Below are 14,908 nucleotides of genomic sequence, written 5' to 3'. Positions count from 1 at the left end.
GCAGCTCCGTCCATTATTATTTTTTAATACACATTAAAACGTAGGCTCTCGTGTTTCATCTAGACATTCTCACGCTTACATGCTGGAGAAGCACCCTTGCCCTACCCCTTGCGGTGCTGGGAGGCATCTTCATCACGAAACTCAGAGGAGAGAGAGGCCTCTCAAGATGACTGCATGCAAAGCAGACAGCAAAAAAATAACTTAATATAAGTGCCTGGAGCTGCTTGGCTTTGAATGTCAGCTTGTAGTTACTTCCCATGGATGCACTGCGTGTCCACACACACACAAAACCTAGCTAGAGGGAAATTCTTGCATGTCCCGCAGAAGCATTCATTATATTAATATGAAATTAGCTGGTGTGTTTGTACATGGCAACCAGATACACATTTAGAGCCCCAAGGGGAGAGCAGCTCAGCGCCCAAATCAGCTTCCAGGACCTTGGAGACACAAGCATGCAATCCCAAGGCTCCATCTGGGTTGGTGGGGGGTCTCCGCTGCTGTCAGGAAAGGGGGTGCTTGCTCTTGCTGGTGACAGAAATGACCCGGGGAGGGAAGTCTACGGTCCTAGGAATCCCCCCTCCTCATTTTCAGACGTTACATTCTTTGCAAACATTCATGCCTAAGGAAGGGCTGGAACAAAGCAGCTGCTCCAACCGGTCGGACAGGTAGAGAGGCTTGTTGACACCGTTATGTTTGCAGCACGCATGCTCCCTCCAAGTTTCCTGGTGGTGCCTTTGCTCAGAGACACCTTTGGAAAGGGGGTGGGGGTGAAGGGGGGCACCTCCGGCTCCGGCGTGGGGTCTCTTGCTCTCCTCGAGGAGGGGGATCGGGCCGGGGGGCGCCAGCAGAAGCCGCGACCCCTTGCCAGCGCGCCTCACCTGGAAGCCCACCTGGAAGGGCGGAGTTCCCAGAAAACGGAACGGCCAGGAGGAAAGGTGAAATCGCGGATCTCATCATGCCCAGAGTATTTCTGGTGAAGAGGAGGAACCCGCTGCCGGCCAGTCGCAGCTGGGACGAGCTGCCCGACGAAGAGAGAGCCGACACTTATGTCCCAGGTAAGGCGGAGGAAGCAGCACACCTGGCCTCCCCCACCGCACCTCGGCCTCAGCCTGGCCGCTGGCGAAGGAGGGGAGCCGGGCTCCTCCCGCCGCCCCCAAACCGGTTAGGCTCTTCTCCAGGAGGCAGCAGTTGCTCCAAACAGCTTGGAAGCCGGACTGAGACCGGCTCTGAATCCTGGCTGCACGGGACCCAAGCAACGGGCAGTGAAGAGAAGGGAACTCTGCGTATGCTTCGAGGCACCTTTGCTATCACTTCGTAGCGCCGTTAGCGCATTGAAAAGTTTCTGCGGCTAAGCCCTGCCGGATCTGAAATCGGCTTCCGCAGGAGAAGTTAGAACGTTTTCGGCTGCAGCCCGAACCTCTTTTCCCCGGGAGCGAGCCGTACTGAAGTCAATAGGAGTTACTTCTGAGTAGACACGCTTAGGAGCAGGCGGGACGGAACGGGAGTCCCGGGCCGGCCAGCCTCCGCAGGGCTGCTCATAAATGCTGCCCCGCCGCCGATTTCCACGAGGCTTCCTTCTGGCCAAGTTAACGCGAATCGGATTGCAGCCCCATCCTACCCGTGTATACTCAGAAGGGAATTCACTCCGAGCAAACATGGTTTGGCTCCGGCTTTGAGCCGCCCTTTCGACGGATTGCGGTCTCAGGGGTCCTGAGGTCAGGCAGGGCGGGGCTTCGGCGGCGGCTCTCGGCCGGGAAGGGGCCGCGTGTCGCCGTTTCACACGACCAGAGAGAGACCGAGCGGCCCTCTCTGGCTTTTAACCAGAGCCGCGGAGCAAAGCCGCGCGGGAGGGCTGCTCGTCTCGCGCGCGCCACTCGAGGGCTGCCTTCCCCGAAAGGGCAAACGAAACACGTGTCACGACGACGCGGGAGCTGCGGCGGCGGCGGCGCCTCGTCCGGAGCGGGCGGCTCGGCGGCGGGGGGCGCTCGAGGCGGAGCGCGGTGACCTTTGCGCTGGGCGGCGGGCCGAGCGCTCCCGGTTGCAGCGGCCAGGCGGGCGAGGCGCCGGGCGGCCGCGGGACCCGCCCTGAGATCAAACAGGCCTCGGGAGGGAGCGCCTTTGTTTGCCGCGCCGCCCCCGGGGAGCTCCTGGCCAGCAGCCCCGCGCTCCAGGTGGGACTGCCCGGTGGGGAATCACTAGAAGAGGGAAGTGAATGGCCCCGAGTTAATCAGCCCTCATTCGGAAGATCACTTTGAGTAACTTTCATCTCAAGTTACTCCACCCCCATTCCAGAGCATTGCCATTAACTGTAGATTAGGAGAATTCTCCATTTCACTTGCAAGCATGAAGGCATGTGCTGCTACAGGTGCACTAGACTAGGGTGTTTCTCTTCCTACCCAGGCCTACCAACTCTAGGGGGCCCAGTGGCGTAGCGTGGGGGGTGCAGGGGGGGCCAGCCGCACCCGGCGCAACATGGGGTGGCGCTCGCACTCGCAGCTCTCTGCCCCCTGCTAAAATCCACGGGTTAGGGGGTGCAAATTACTTGCCTTGCCCCGGGTGCTGACAACCCACGCTACGCCACTGAGGGGGCCAAAGGCTCCTCGGCCCCCTCAATATTTGTTTTAAGCAGGTTGGGCCTCCTCAGTCTTCAGGCATCCCTGTGCACATTGAGCGACGCAGGTCCAGTGGCTGAACACTCAGCCTCCTGTGTCATGTGTATGATTCACATGTACACAATGCGTGCTGATCTTGGGAGCAACCTGGCACCTCTGCTCTACCTGTGGTCACTGCTGGGGATACAGGCCTGCCTGTCTGAAGGTTACCTGCAAGGGATTCCCACATGGTGGGGTTGATGTTGCCTGCCTTGCCAATGGGCCTTAAACCAGCACATGCTTGGGGATCGTGCCACCTTCCGTTCTATGTTCTTGACCAAGCCATCACTGAGACAGAAGTGCAAACATGCTAGGAATGTAGTCTTGGAAGAGCACATCTTTGTTTGAAACTTCCCTGCCATGCCCCGGATCTTCCTGATACAGCGCATGTGGAAGGCGTTGAAGAGTCACTCCAGACGGTTGTTAGTTACCCTCAATTCACTTCCAAAAAGCAGCCTGCTCAACACCCGCACCTGGGAGACTTTCATCTTGGTGCTGGACATTAGCATCCCATTCTTCCATACCCTTACGGCCATTGCCATAATTGCCTTGCCAGCACGCTTGTCCAGCTTAGCATCAATGGAGAGGTTTCTGGTTATGGTGGAAACCACGTAGATGAAATCATCTACCGCCTCAAGTGTGTGGTCACCAGTGCGGATGTGTTTAGTGCTGGTGACATCCTGACGCATGATGTTTCACCAGGCTGACAGTAAGGCCGGCTGAACGCCCTGCAAGCTTGGGGCAAAATGGTAGGTCTTCCTCTGAATGTGCTGTCAAGGCTGCATCATCTGCAAATCATCTTGGGTAAGGACCATCCACATTTGACATCAGTCGAGAAGGAGGTTTCTGCACTTGCTGTTGGGGAAATGAGGGGCAGATGGGGCTCATTAACCTAGGAAGGTAGCCCACCAAAGAGAAAGAAAACTATGATCTTAAGCCCTTACTGCCTTGTGGCTATACTCATTCATGAGAAAGGCTTCAGAATAAGTTCTGAGGAATAATTGGTATCCACTGCCTTGCAGGACATCTTTGAAAGAAGGCCAAGGAGTAAACCCTACACAAATCTGCAGTGGAGTCCCTAAGGCAGTTGGATGGCGCCTTATATGTCTCCTTCTGGCAATTCCTGCAGCCAAGCTGGTGCCAAATGTTTTGCTTTCCTTTGGACCACATCAGTGAGGGCTTGTCATCTGGGCAGCCCAGGACCTCCACATATATTGCCCAGGTTTGCGCCCTGGAGAGGTCACTTGAGTGTTGCGAATGCAGCACAAACAACATGGGAGGCAGTTATAAGATATAAGCTCAACCTGACTGGTGTAAGGTACAAGATCTTTGGGTTGCCTTCATTGGTGGGAGAGATAATTGCATCGAACTGGTCAGCTACTGCTCACCTGAGGCCAGGCAGCCCTCAGTCAATATAGTGCCAATCCATATGAGAGGCACAAATACAAGATGGGTGACACCTGGCTTGAGAGCAGTACATGTGAAAAGGATCTAGGAGTCTTGGTTGACCACAAACTTGACATGAGCCAACAGTGTGACGCGGCAGCTAAAAAAGCCAATGCAATTCTGGGCTGCATCAATAGGAGTATAGCATCTAGATCAAGGGAAGTAATAGTGCCACTGTATTCTGCTCTGGTCAGACCTCACCTGGAGTACTGTGTCCAGTTCTGGGCACCACAGTTCAAGAAGGACACTGACAAACTGGAACATGTCCAGAGGAGGGCAACCAAAATGGTCAAAGGCCTGGAAATGATGCCTTATGAGGAACAGCCAAGGGAGCTGGGCATGTTTAGCCTGGAGAAGAGGAGGTTAAGGGGTGATATGATAACCATGTTCAAATATATAAAAGGATGTCACATAGAGGAGGGAGAAAGGTTGTTTTCTGCTGCTCCAGAGAAGCGGACACGGAGCAATGGATCCAAATTACAAGAAAGAAGATTCCACCTAAACATTAGGAAGAACTTCCTGACAGTAAGAGCTGTTCGACAGTGGAATTTGCTGCCAAGGAGTGTGGTGGAGTCTCCTTCTTTGGAGGTCTTTAAGCAGAGGCTTGACAACCATATGTCAGGAGTGCTCTGATGGTGTTTCCTGCTTGGCAGGGGGTTGGACTCGATGGCCCTTGTGGTCTCTTCCAACTCTATGATTCTATGATTCTTCAGTGAATGTTTGGAACCCAAAGTATCACCCGGCAAGTGGACTGAACCACAGCATCAGGCAACAAAGAAAATAAACAAACCCTCCTGCACTTAGTAAGCTGGAACATCAGGACCATGCTTCCCGGCTTATCCAGTGACCTGCTGCAGGTTGGTGACTCCTGGAAGACAACCATCATTGACCATGAGCTGAAAACATTCAACGTCAACATTTTACAGGAGACCATACTCGCTTGGAATGGCAGCCTCCGAGAGAAGGACACGTTTTTCTGCCAAGGAGGGCATCCGGAAGAACCACGTATTCCCTACATAAGCCTCACAGTGAGGAACTCCCTTCTGTTTGTGACAGAACCACCCAGCGAGGGATCAGAACACTTGCTTCCCCTCCATCTCTCAGCCACCTCCGGGTTGGTCAACACCTTGAGCATCCATGCTGCCACTGTGTGCATTGGCATACAGACCAAGGACCAGTTCTAGGAGAAAGTAGACCAGGCTATCAGGAAAGTTCCAGCCTCCAAACACCTATTCCTGCTGAGAGATTTCAGCGCCAGAGCTGGGGATGATCATCACACATGGAACAACTGCATAGGCCTCTTTGATATTATTGGCAGCATGAGCGAAAATGGGCAAAGTCTGCTTGAACTGTGCTCACAACACAGCCTTTGCATCAGGGGTCTTTGCTCTTCTCTTCCAAGGCCAGGGAGGTGAGCAATGCCTCCCTAAGACACGGGGCTGGTCTCTGCCTGTTTGCAGGAAGCAGTGGTAAAGCCACTCCTTAAGAAACCCTCACTGGACTCAGAACATATAAGGAACCACAACTGCTGTTCTCCCATTCCTGGGCAAGGTTATTAATTGGGTGGTTGCAGACCAGATCCAGGCACTCTTGGAGGAAACTGATTTTCAATACCCATTTCAATCAGGGTTTAGGCCTGGTTTTGGCCCAGAAACTGTGTGGGTCACCCTATATGATAGGGTATCATATGCGGGTAGCATGATAGGGTAGCATATGCGGCGCTGGGGTGCAAAGATCCGCCTGGCGCCCCCCCCCCCGTTGCCCAGTCCCAGGCGCGCAGAAGGGTAGAACTGGCTGGCTGCCTCAGCGTCTCACTGGCTCAGTCACCCCCGAACTCTGGGCGCAGAGCTGCCCGCAGCAGAAGAGCCCACTGTGGCGCTCTGACCGATGGGCAGGCTCTTCCCCGGACTCAACGTTCGGGCCCTGGACTCTCGGCCTGGCACCCCTGAGAGTCTGCTGCCTGGGTGCCCCGCACCCCTAGCGCCTATGGGTAAGACGGCCCCGGTGATGACCTCTGTCAGGAGAGAGACAGGGGAAATCATAGAATTGTAGAGTTAGACGGGACTCTTCCTCTAGTCCAACCCCTTGCAATGCAGGGCAGTGGCGTAGGGTGGGGGGTGCAGGGGGGGGCCGGCCGCACCGGGCGCAACATCTGGGGGGGGGGCGCTCGCACTCGCAGCTCTCTGCCCCTACCTGGCTCACTCACTCTCTCTCACTGCAGTGCTGGCTGTGCGAATCCGATCCGAGCCGCCGGGTCGCTGCCCACTGTGGAGGGGAGGGTGCCAGGCATGCGGTGCGGTGCGGAGAGAGAGTGAGGGACTATCTGGGGGAGGGACAGTGCAGCGGGGGGGGGCGCAAATTACCTGCCTTGCCCCTGGTTAGGGGGCGCAAATTACTTGCCTTGCCCCGGGTGCTGACAACCCATGCTACGCCACTGATGCAGGGAATTCAGCTAAAGCATCCCTGACAGATGGCCATCCAACCTCTGCTTAAAAACCTCCAAGGAAGGAGAGTCCACCACCTCCCAAGGGAGACCATTCCACTGCTGAACAGCTCTTGCCCTCAGAAAGTTCTTCTTGATGTAGTTGGAATCTCCTTTTTTGTAACCTGATTCCATATGATTCTACAGAAGCTTATGACAACCTTATAGTGTTGTTATCCAGTCTCCTGGCGGTGTTTTTAAATAAAGGAGCCCAGACAAGCTGCTCAGGTGTAGGAGGTATTTTGCAGACAACTGTGTTAAATATGCAGATAGAGGATGAGGCTGGTGTGGGAAAAGAATTCCAGGAGGAGGACAGCTTACTAAGTGCAGGAGGATCTCTTTGAAAGAGATCAGGCCCTATCAAATAAGTGAGTAATTCCAGGAGTACGCTGCAAAAATCATTATGCATATGAATGCTCCCTGTTTCTGTCATGTAACCGTGTGCTCAATCTCCAGGAGAGGTGAAGCATGCCCTTCTCAACTATCGCAGTGAAGATAGCTGCAGCTTAGAGAGCAGCAGCAGCAGCAGCAGCAGCAGGGACACAGAGGCTGCCAACACCTCGGCTCCTGAATCCACTCCAGAGGAGGCACTTCTGGACTCGGCAGTGAACCGCCCCACAGTCAGATCCAAAATCAAGGTACAGACGGTCATTGTGAATGAAGGTCACAGGTGATCAGGGGACAGGAGGCGGGTAGGTGTGGAGGACTCCCTGGTCCTGAATGGGGTAACTGTGCCCCTGAAGGACCAGGTGCACAGCCTGGAGTCATTTTGGACTCGCAGCTGTCCATGGAGGCGCAGGTCAGTTCCGTGTTCAGGGCAGCTGTTTACCAGCTCCATCTGGTACACAGGCTGAGACCCTACCTGCCCGCGGACTGTCTTGCCAGAGTGGTGCATGCTCTAGTTATCTCCCGCTTGGACTACTGCAATGCGCTCTACATGGGGCTACCTTTGAAGGTGACCCGGAAACTACAACTAATCCAGAATGCGGCAGCTAGGAAGCGGTTGCCGAGACTACATAACACCGGTCTTGAAAGGCCTACATTGGCTCCCAGTACGTTTCCGAGCACAATTCAAAGTGCTGATACTGACCAAAGTGCTGATACTGACCTAAGCCCTAAATAGCCTCGGCCCAGTATACCTGAAGGAATGTCTCCACCCCCATTGTTCTACCCGGACACTGAGGTCCAGGGCCGAGGGCCTTCTGGCAGTTCCCTCACTGCAAGAAGCCAAGTTACAGTGAACCAGGCAGAGGACATTCTCAGTAGTGGAATGCCCTCCCACCAGATGTCAAAGAGAACTACTAGAATTTTAGAAGACATCTGAAGGCAGCCCTGTTTAGGGAAGCTTTTAATGTTTGATGGACTACTGTATTTTAATATTTTGTTGGAAGCCGCCCAGAGTGGCTGGGGAAACCCAGCCAGATGGGCGGGGTATAAATAATAAATTAATTTAAATTAATTTAATTTAAATATGTTCCTTCTGTATGACATGGGACTGACTTGTGCGGTTAATCTGACAAAATATTAGATGGTTTTAACATTTCTAGACACCTACAAAGAAGCAACATTTAGACAAGCAGCACATGTTGAGGGACACACAGCAGGCTGGTCTAGCTAATTCGCCTGTCAGTATTGCTCATGCAAGCTTTGAATTTTGGAAATAAATAAATAACTGTAAATGAAAATGTCTACTCTTGTCACTGCTAGTGGAAAGTCACTTTCTTATACAATGACTATTGTTTGACGAAAAGCCGATTCCATTTTTGCAGTGGCGTAGCGTGGGGGGCGGGGGGGCCGCACCGGGCGCAACATCTGGGGGGGGGCGCGCTCGCACTCGCAGCTCTCCGCCCTTACCTCACTCACTCTCTCTCACTGCAGTGCTGGCTGTGCGAATCCGATCCGAGCCGCCGGGTCGCCGCCCACTGTGGAGGGGAGGGTGCCAGGCGTGCGGTGCGGTGCGGAGAGAGACCGAGGGGGGGCCGCACCGGGCGCAACATCGGGGGGGGGGGCGCGCTCGCACTCGCAGCTCTCTGCCCTTACCTCACTCACTCTCTCTCACTGCAGTGCTGGCTGTGCGAATCCGATCCGAGCCGCCGGGTCGCCGCCCACTGTGGAGGGGAGGGTGCCAGGCGTGCGGTGCGGTGCGGAGAGAGAGCGAGGGACTATCTGGGGGAGGGACAGTGCAGCCGGGGGGGGCGCAAATTACTTGCCTTGCCCCGGGTTAGGGGGCACAAATTACTTGCCTTGCCCCGGGTGCTGACAACCCACGCTACGCCACTGCATTTTTGGAGCACTAGTCATTGCCTACCATTAATGCGTAGAGCAGCTACTCACCCTGTCCTTCCATCAGGTTTCATAAAGTTGGAATTGTGATTTGTAGAGCAATGATGCAAACCTCAGACATTTGCCAAAACTGAGATCAATGCGGTTGAGGGCCTCTGACCAAGTCAAGGCTACTGTTGGGCAAGACCTCATCTTGGAGCCTTTGGTACCGTTCCCCATGGCATCCTTTCGGATTGTCTTCCTGGGATTAAGAATTGGGAGCACTGTATGGCTGCTGAGTCTAGGGAGTAGTACTGAGATATTGCTTTTTTCATGCCCCTGACAGTAAGGATCTTGCCTCCATACCCCTACCTCCATGTTATCATCCACACCAAACTTGTGAGAAATCACCAAAATTGTGAGAAATAAGAAATCATGTGAGTTAACATTCCAGTAGAGGAGCAGAGGTAAAGGTAAAGGTACCCCTGCCCGTACGGGCCAGTCTTGACAGACTCTAGGGTTGTGCGCCCATCTCACTCAAGAGGCCGAGGGCCAGCGCTGTCCAGAGACACTTCTGGGTCATGTGGCCAGCGTGACAAAGCTGCATCTGGCGAGCCAGCGCAGCACACGGAAACGCCGTTTACCTTCCCGCCAGTAAGTGGTCCCTATTTATCTACTTGCTCCCGGGGGTGCTTTCGAACTGCTAGGTTGGCAGGCGCTGGGACCGAACAACGGGAGCGCACCCCGCCGCGGGGATTCGAACCGCCGACCTTTGGATCGGCAAGCCCTAGGCGCTGAGGCTTTTACCCACAGCGCCACCCGCGTCCCTAGAGGAGCAGAAGGGGATCACAAAAGTTGTCTGATAAGAAATTATATTTAAATTTTATATTTTTAAATATCTATATGTCATTATCCCAAGGAAATAAGGCAATTGGCAGGCACATAGTATGTCAGATCTAAAGTTTTGCAGGCTTGCTCCAGGACATACTTTAGTTCAGGCTAGGTAAGATCTGAGGGACCTTCCTAGCTCCTCAGTCAGGACCTGTGACTCTTAATATCCTGTTTTATTTTCCTCTCTTAGTTCACGACTGGCACTTGTGGCGAGGCCTTGTTGTACAACTGTGAGCTGTGCGGCAAAGGATTTCGCCTGCAGCGCATGCTGAACCGCCACACCAAGTGTCACAGTCAAGTGAAGAGGCATTTGTGCACCTTCTGTGGGAAAGGATTCAATGATACTTTTGATCTGAAAAGACACGTAAGGACACATACAGGTAAGAAATGAGGTGCCCTTTCCATTCCTTCGGAATGTCCATAGGAAAGTTTGCTCTATTGACTGTTTGTGTATTGATTTAAAGCATTTTTCTTCTATTCTTCAGGGGGGAAAGAAAAGTTCCCAGAGCAGCTTAGAAATCTCAGTGATAAAACAGATAAGCCCATTTGCTTTTTGCATATGAACACACTAAGTAGCTCCTGGTTAAAAACAGAAGTGGGGGACTTCAAGGCCAGGGCACAAGTGTGGACCCCCAGACCTCAGTGTCCAACCATGGAAATCTGCCCAGGCCACACACTGGCCCTGCTCTGCACCCTTCTCTAGTGATTTTACCCAACTGGACTGTGGCAACACCGCTGGCCATGGCGTCTTTCTCCACCCCTGCTCATCTACGGTTGCTAACAGGCAACTTGCAGCTTGAACACCTTTAAGCTGTGCAATCACAGCTTTATGCACCTGGTGGCCAGGTGGCTGAAATTGCACCAATTAGACACACACACAAGGCAGAGTGCTAAAAAGCGCTTCTGGGTTCTGGAAAGGTTTCACATGAGTTCTAAAAGCCTCCAGAGCCCGGTAAGCAAAGTGGAGAGCAAGGCCTGCTGCCTTCAGGGAAGTAGGGGTGCGCTTTCCGGGGTCGTTCTGACTAGACACGATTTTGGCTTTACGAGCGATCTCCCAGAACGTAACCCTAGCGCAAGTTGCAAGCCTACTGTATTCCTCTGAAAAGGAGCAGCAAATGCTAACACTGCTGTGTGTATTCTCTGTTTTGTGTTCGTTTCAAATTAAAAGGCAGAGTTCAGCTAATGCAAATACTGCACAGTTGATCTTGAGCTCCAGCACACTTTCCCCCCCCCAAACATTCATATTTCCCCCCAATTTTATTTAATTAATCATGCATTTTTAAACTAATTTATAGATTTCCCCTCTAGTTTTGACAGCTTTGGGCAGGGAAACGACAATGAAGCCTGGTGAAACTATTATAAGAGAGAAACTGGGTACCGTATTTTTCGTCCCATAGGACGCACATAGTTTTTTTTGGGGGAAATAAAGGGGGGGAAATCCCTTTATTCCCCCCCCCAAACCAGGTCGGGGAAACCGAACCAGGTCGAGGAACAGCAGGATGGCGGCGCTGTGCCTCCTTGCTGTCCCCCGAGCTTGTGGGGCTGGCCGATGTCTGTCCGGCGGGTGGGGTGCTCTGCTTAAGGGCGCCCCTCACGCCGGGCGGCAGGCTGCTATCCGCAGCGTGGGGAGCCCTGCGGGAGTTCCTATGGGGCGAATGCAGGCTTTCGCTGAAGCTTGGAGAGCGAGAGGGGTCAGTGTGCACCCACCCCTCTCGCTCTCCAGGCTTCAGGAACACATCCGCAGCCTAGGCAGCCCTGCGGGAACTCCTAGGCTGCGGATGTGTTCCCGAAGCGCCGGGCGCTCTGCTTTCAGAGCGCCTGGTGCTCCGGGAAGCAGGCTGCTATCCGCAGCCTAGACAGCCCTTCGGGAACTCCCGCAGGGCTGCCTAGGCTGCGGATGTGTTCCTGAAGCCTGGAGAGCGAGAGGGGTGGGTGCACACTGACCCCTCTCGCTCTCCAACTTCAGCGAAAGCCTGCATTCGCCCCATAGGACGCACCCAGATTTCCCCTTCATTTTTGGAGGGGAAAAAGTGCGTCCTATAGGGCGAAAAATACGGTAATATTTATACCGTATTTTTCGCCCTATAGGACGCACTTTTTCCCCTCCAAAAATGAAGGGGAAATGTGTGTGCGTCCTATGGGGCGAATGCAGGATTCGCGGACCTCTCCGCAAGCAGCAGGAGCGCTCCCGCTGCTTGCGGAGAGCTGCCTGCATGCTGAAGCCTGCGCGCGCTGAGCTCAGCGCGTCCAGGCTTCGCGGACCTCTCCGCAAGCAGCGGGAGCCAGCGCTGGGCTCCCACGGCTTGCAGAGAGCTGCCTGTTTGGGGGCTGGGGTCGAGGGAAGTTCGAGCTTCCCCAACCCCGCGCCTGGGGGGGGGGAAATAATTTTTTCCCTTTATTTCCCCCCCAAAAAACTAGGTGCGCCTTATGGGACGGTGCGTCCTATAGGGCGAAAAATACGGTAAGTATTTTCAAACATATATATTCAGCTATAAAGGAAAGAAGCAAATTTCTGAGTTCTGCAGAAATATTAATTTTGTGGCCTGAACCAATTTCAGCCCTTTCGCCCAAAGAATTACAACATACAACATCATCAGCTACAGTTTGCAGTGATCAAATCTGTAAATGTATGTAGTGGATTTAAATGCTGGGGGTTATTTTTAGAATGTTCCTTAAAGTTCCTAAAAATTACATTGCAGGAATCCGCCCATACAAATGCGAGATCTGCAACAAAGCCTTTACCCAGCGCTGTTCCCTGGAATCACACCTTAAAAAGATCCACGGAGTGCAGCAACAATATGCTTACAAACAACGAAGAGATAAACTGTATGTCTGCGAAGACTGTGGCTACACAGGCCCAACCCAAGAGGACTTGTACCTGCACATCAGTAATATTCATCCTGGAAGTGCTCTTCTGAAGAAAACATCCAAAAAACTTGCAGCTGTTTTGCAAAACAAAGCGATCTCTCCAATGGAGATGAGCCCAGAAGAGACTGGCGAGCAACAGTAATACTGCACTGCACTGTAGTGGCCAAATGAGTTGGAAGTTTACAATTGTCTGAAGTCGGGTTGCCAAGTGACAAAACGTTTCAGGGTTTTAGTGGCCCCGTTGAAATCTCTAGAGGAAGGGAAGACTGAAATCTCTTGGGCAGGCAAGCTAGCATCTGTTTGGCTTACGAGTTTTTAACTATTCTCGCTGTTAGTACACACAGGCCCATTAAATCAGAATCTTCCCTTGACCTGTCAGGTGCTGCCTTCAGCCTACATCTGATGTCACTAAACTCTGCTCATAACCTTGCAGGATTTACCTACAGAGCTGCAAAGCGCCATCCTTTTAGCTCCCTATTCTCTGAACCCTAGGAGACATGGCAACCCTGACCAGAACTGAATTCAAAAGGAAGACAGCACTCAACCTGGTCTGATCAAACTGTCTAGTTACTTAATTTCTGAACGTGAATAAAATCTCCCCAGTATGGGGCAAACACAGTACAATACATAGCACAATCTGAATTGTGCTTCGTTCTCTCTCAGCCTTTGTACAGACATCTAATACGTGCCTTTGATAAAGAAACAGTAACCTATGGCTATAACGTATTTGACCAAAATAAATGTATTTAATTTGAATACAGGCAACTGGCCTAGAATTCAAATAAAATATTTTTGTCAATAACACACTAACCATCATTTGTATTCCCCCTCCCCCAAAAAACCAAAGTCTGCTATGAAATATTCCAATAAAGTTATTTATGACTATTTGAAAGCATGTTTTATGTCCAAGCTTGTGGTGGCGCTCCCTCTGTGGTGTCCGCCCAGCTCCCATTGTCCTTAGTGGGAAGAGATCTGAGTTATGCTAGCTCAAGGGCTGGTGTCATGAGGTGCTTCTGGGGGCATGTCAGGGAACAAAAGGGCTTATGTGCCTGTGGATCCTCAGTCATGCCCAGTCATGCCTACGTCCAATGCCCAGCTCCCACACCAGCAGGGCATCTATGGGATGGGGTGGCATAAGTCCCCTCCTTGCATCAGACTTCCCTCTCTGCTGGTAGAGCAGGACCTCAACTGTATCCTCAGATTACTCTTGGCTAGCTTTGGAATGGCAGCCAAATTAGCAATAGATTTAAGTGTGGATTTCCACACAGCTATATAACCATATAACACCGGTCTTGAAAGACCTACACTGGCTCCCAGTACATTTCCGAGCACAATTCAAAGTGTTGGTGCTGACCTTTAAAGCCCTAAATGGCCTCAGTCCAGTATACCTGAAGGAGCATCTCCACCTCCATCGTTTTGCCCAGACACTGAGTTCCAGCGCTGAGGGCCTTCTGGCGGTTTCCTCACTGCAAGAAGCCAAGTTACAGGGAACCAGGCAGAAGGCCTTCTCGGTAATGGCATCCGCCCTGTGGAATGCCCTCCCACCAGATGTCAAAGAGAAAAACAACTACCAAACTCTTAGAAGACATCTGAAGGCAGCCCTGTTTAGGGAAGCTTTTAATGTTTAATAGGTTATTGTATTTTCGTGTTCTGTTGGATGGGGAAACCCAGCCAGATGGGCGGGGTATAAATAAATAATAATAATAATAATAATAATAATAATAATAATAATAATAATAAGCTATTGAATCAGAGCTATGTCCTGGGAACACAATGTAATCCATCTATGCATACCATTTTTCATTCAGGCAATGTCTTCCTAGAATATATTGTTTGTAGTCAGGTCACCTCAAAATAGCACCTCAACAGTTTGGAGCAATTTCAAATTTAATCTGCTGCTTGGAATATGATTCACGTTATAAACTTTTCACGCAATGGAAATTACAGTGGAATCCCTCTACAGCAGGAGCAGTCTTGATCCCAGGGACGACTAATTTTGGTGTCAAGAATAATTCCACCCTCCCCCCCCCTTTTTTTTTACAGTAGACCCAGCATAAGATCTCTTCACCATGATGGGAGTTGTTAATCACCTGTCATGGATGCAAAAGAGTGGTGGGAGGTGCCAGCTGGGGAACCCCCAAGGGAACCACCAGGGGCCTGGGGGTGGGATGACAATGACTGGTCAGAGGGAAAAGGCAGTGGCGTAGCGTGGGGGGTGCAGGGGGGGGCGGCCGCACCGGGCACAACATCTGGGGGTTAGGGTTAGGGGGCGCAAATTACTTGCCTTGCCCCGGGTGCTGACAACCCA

General features: G+C 52.2%; 1 protein-coding gene across 1 annotated transcript; it reads left to right on the top strand.

Moving 5' to 3' along the window:
* Positions 1 to 674: 674 nt before the first annotated feature.
* OVOL2 (ovo like zinc finger 2) lies at positions 675 to 13,484 on the top strand. Its single transcript, XM_083448794.1, is given in 5 exon segments — positions 675 to 884; positions 887 to 1,055; positions 7,036 to 7,217; positions 9,923 to 10,112; positions 12,432 to 13,484. Coding segments are annotated over 5 exon segments (1,047 nt in total). The 5' UTR covers positions 675 to 689; the 3' UTR covers positions 12,743 to 13,484.
* The last annotated feature ends 1,424 nt before the right edge of the window (positions 13,485 to 14,908 follow it).

This window comes from Podarcis tiliguerta, assembly GCF_965153285.1.
Source record: "Podarcis tiliguerta genome assembly, chromosome: 7".
Classification (NCBI taxonomy): domain Eukaryota; kingdom Metazoa; phylum Chordata; class Lepidosauria; order Squamata; family Lacertidae; genus Podarcis; species Podarcis tiliguerta.
Note: the sequence above shows the minus strand (reverse complement) of the source record. Positions and strands in the feature narration are given on the sequence as shown.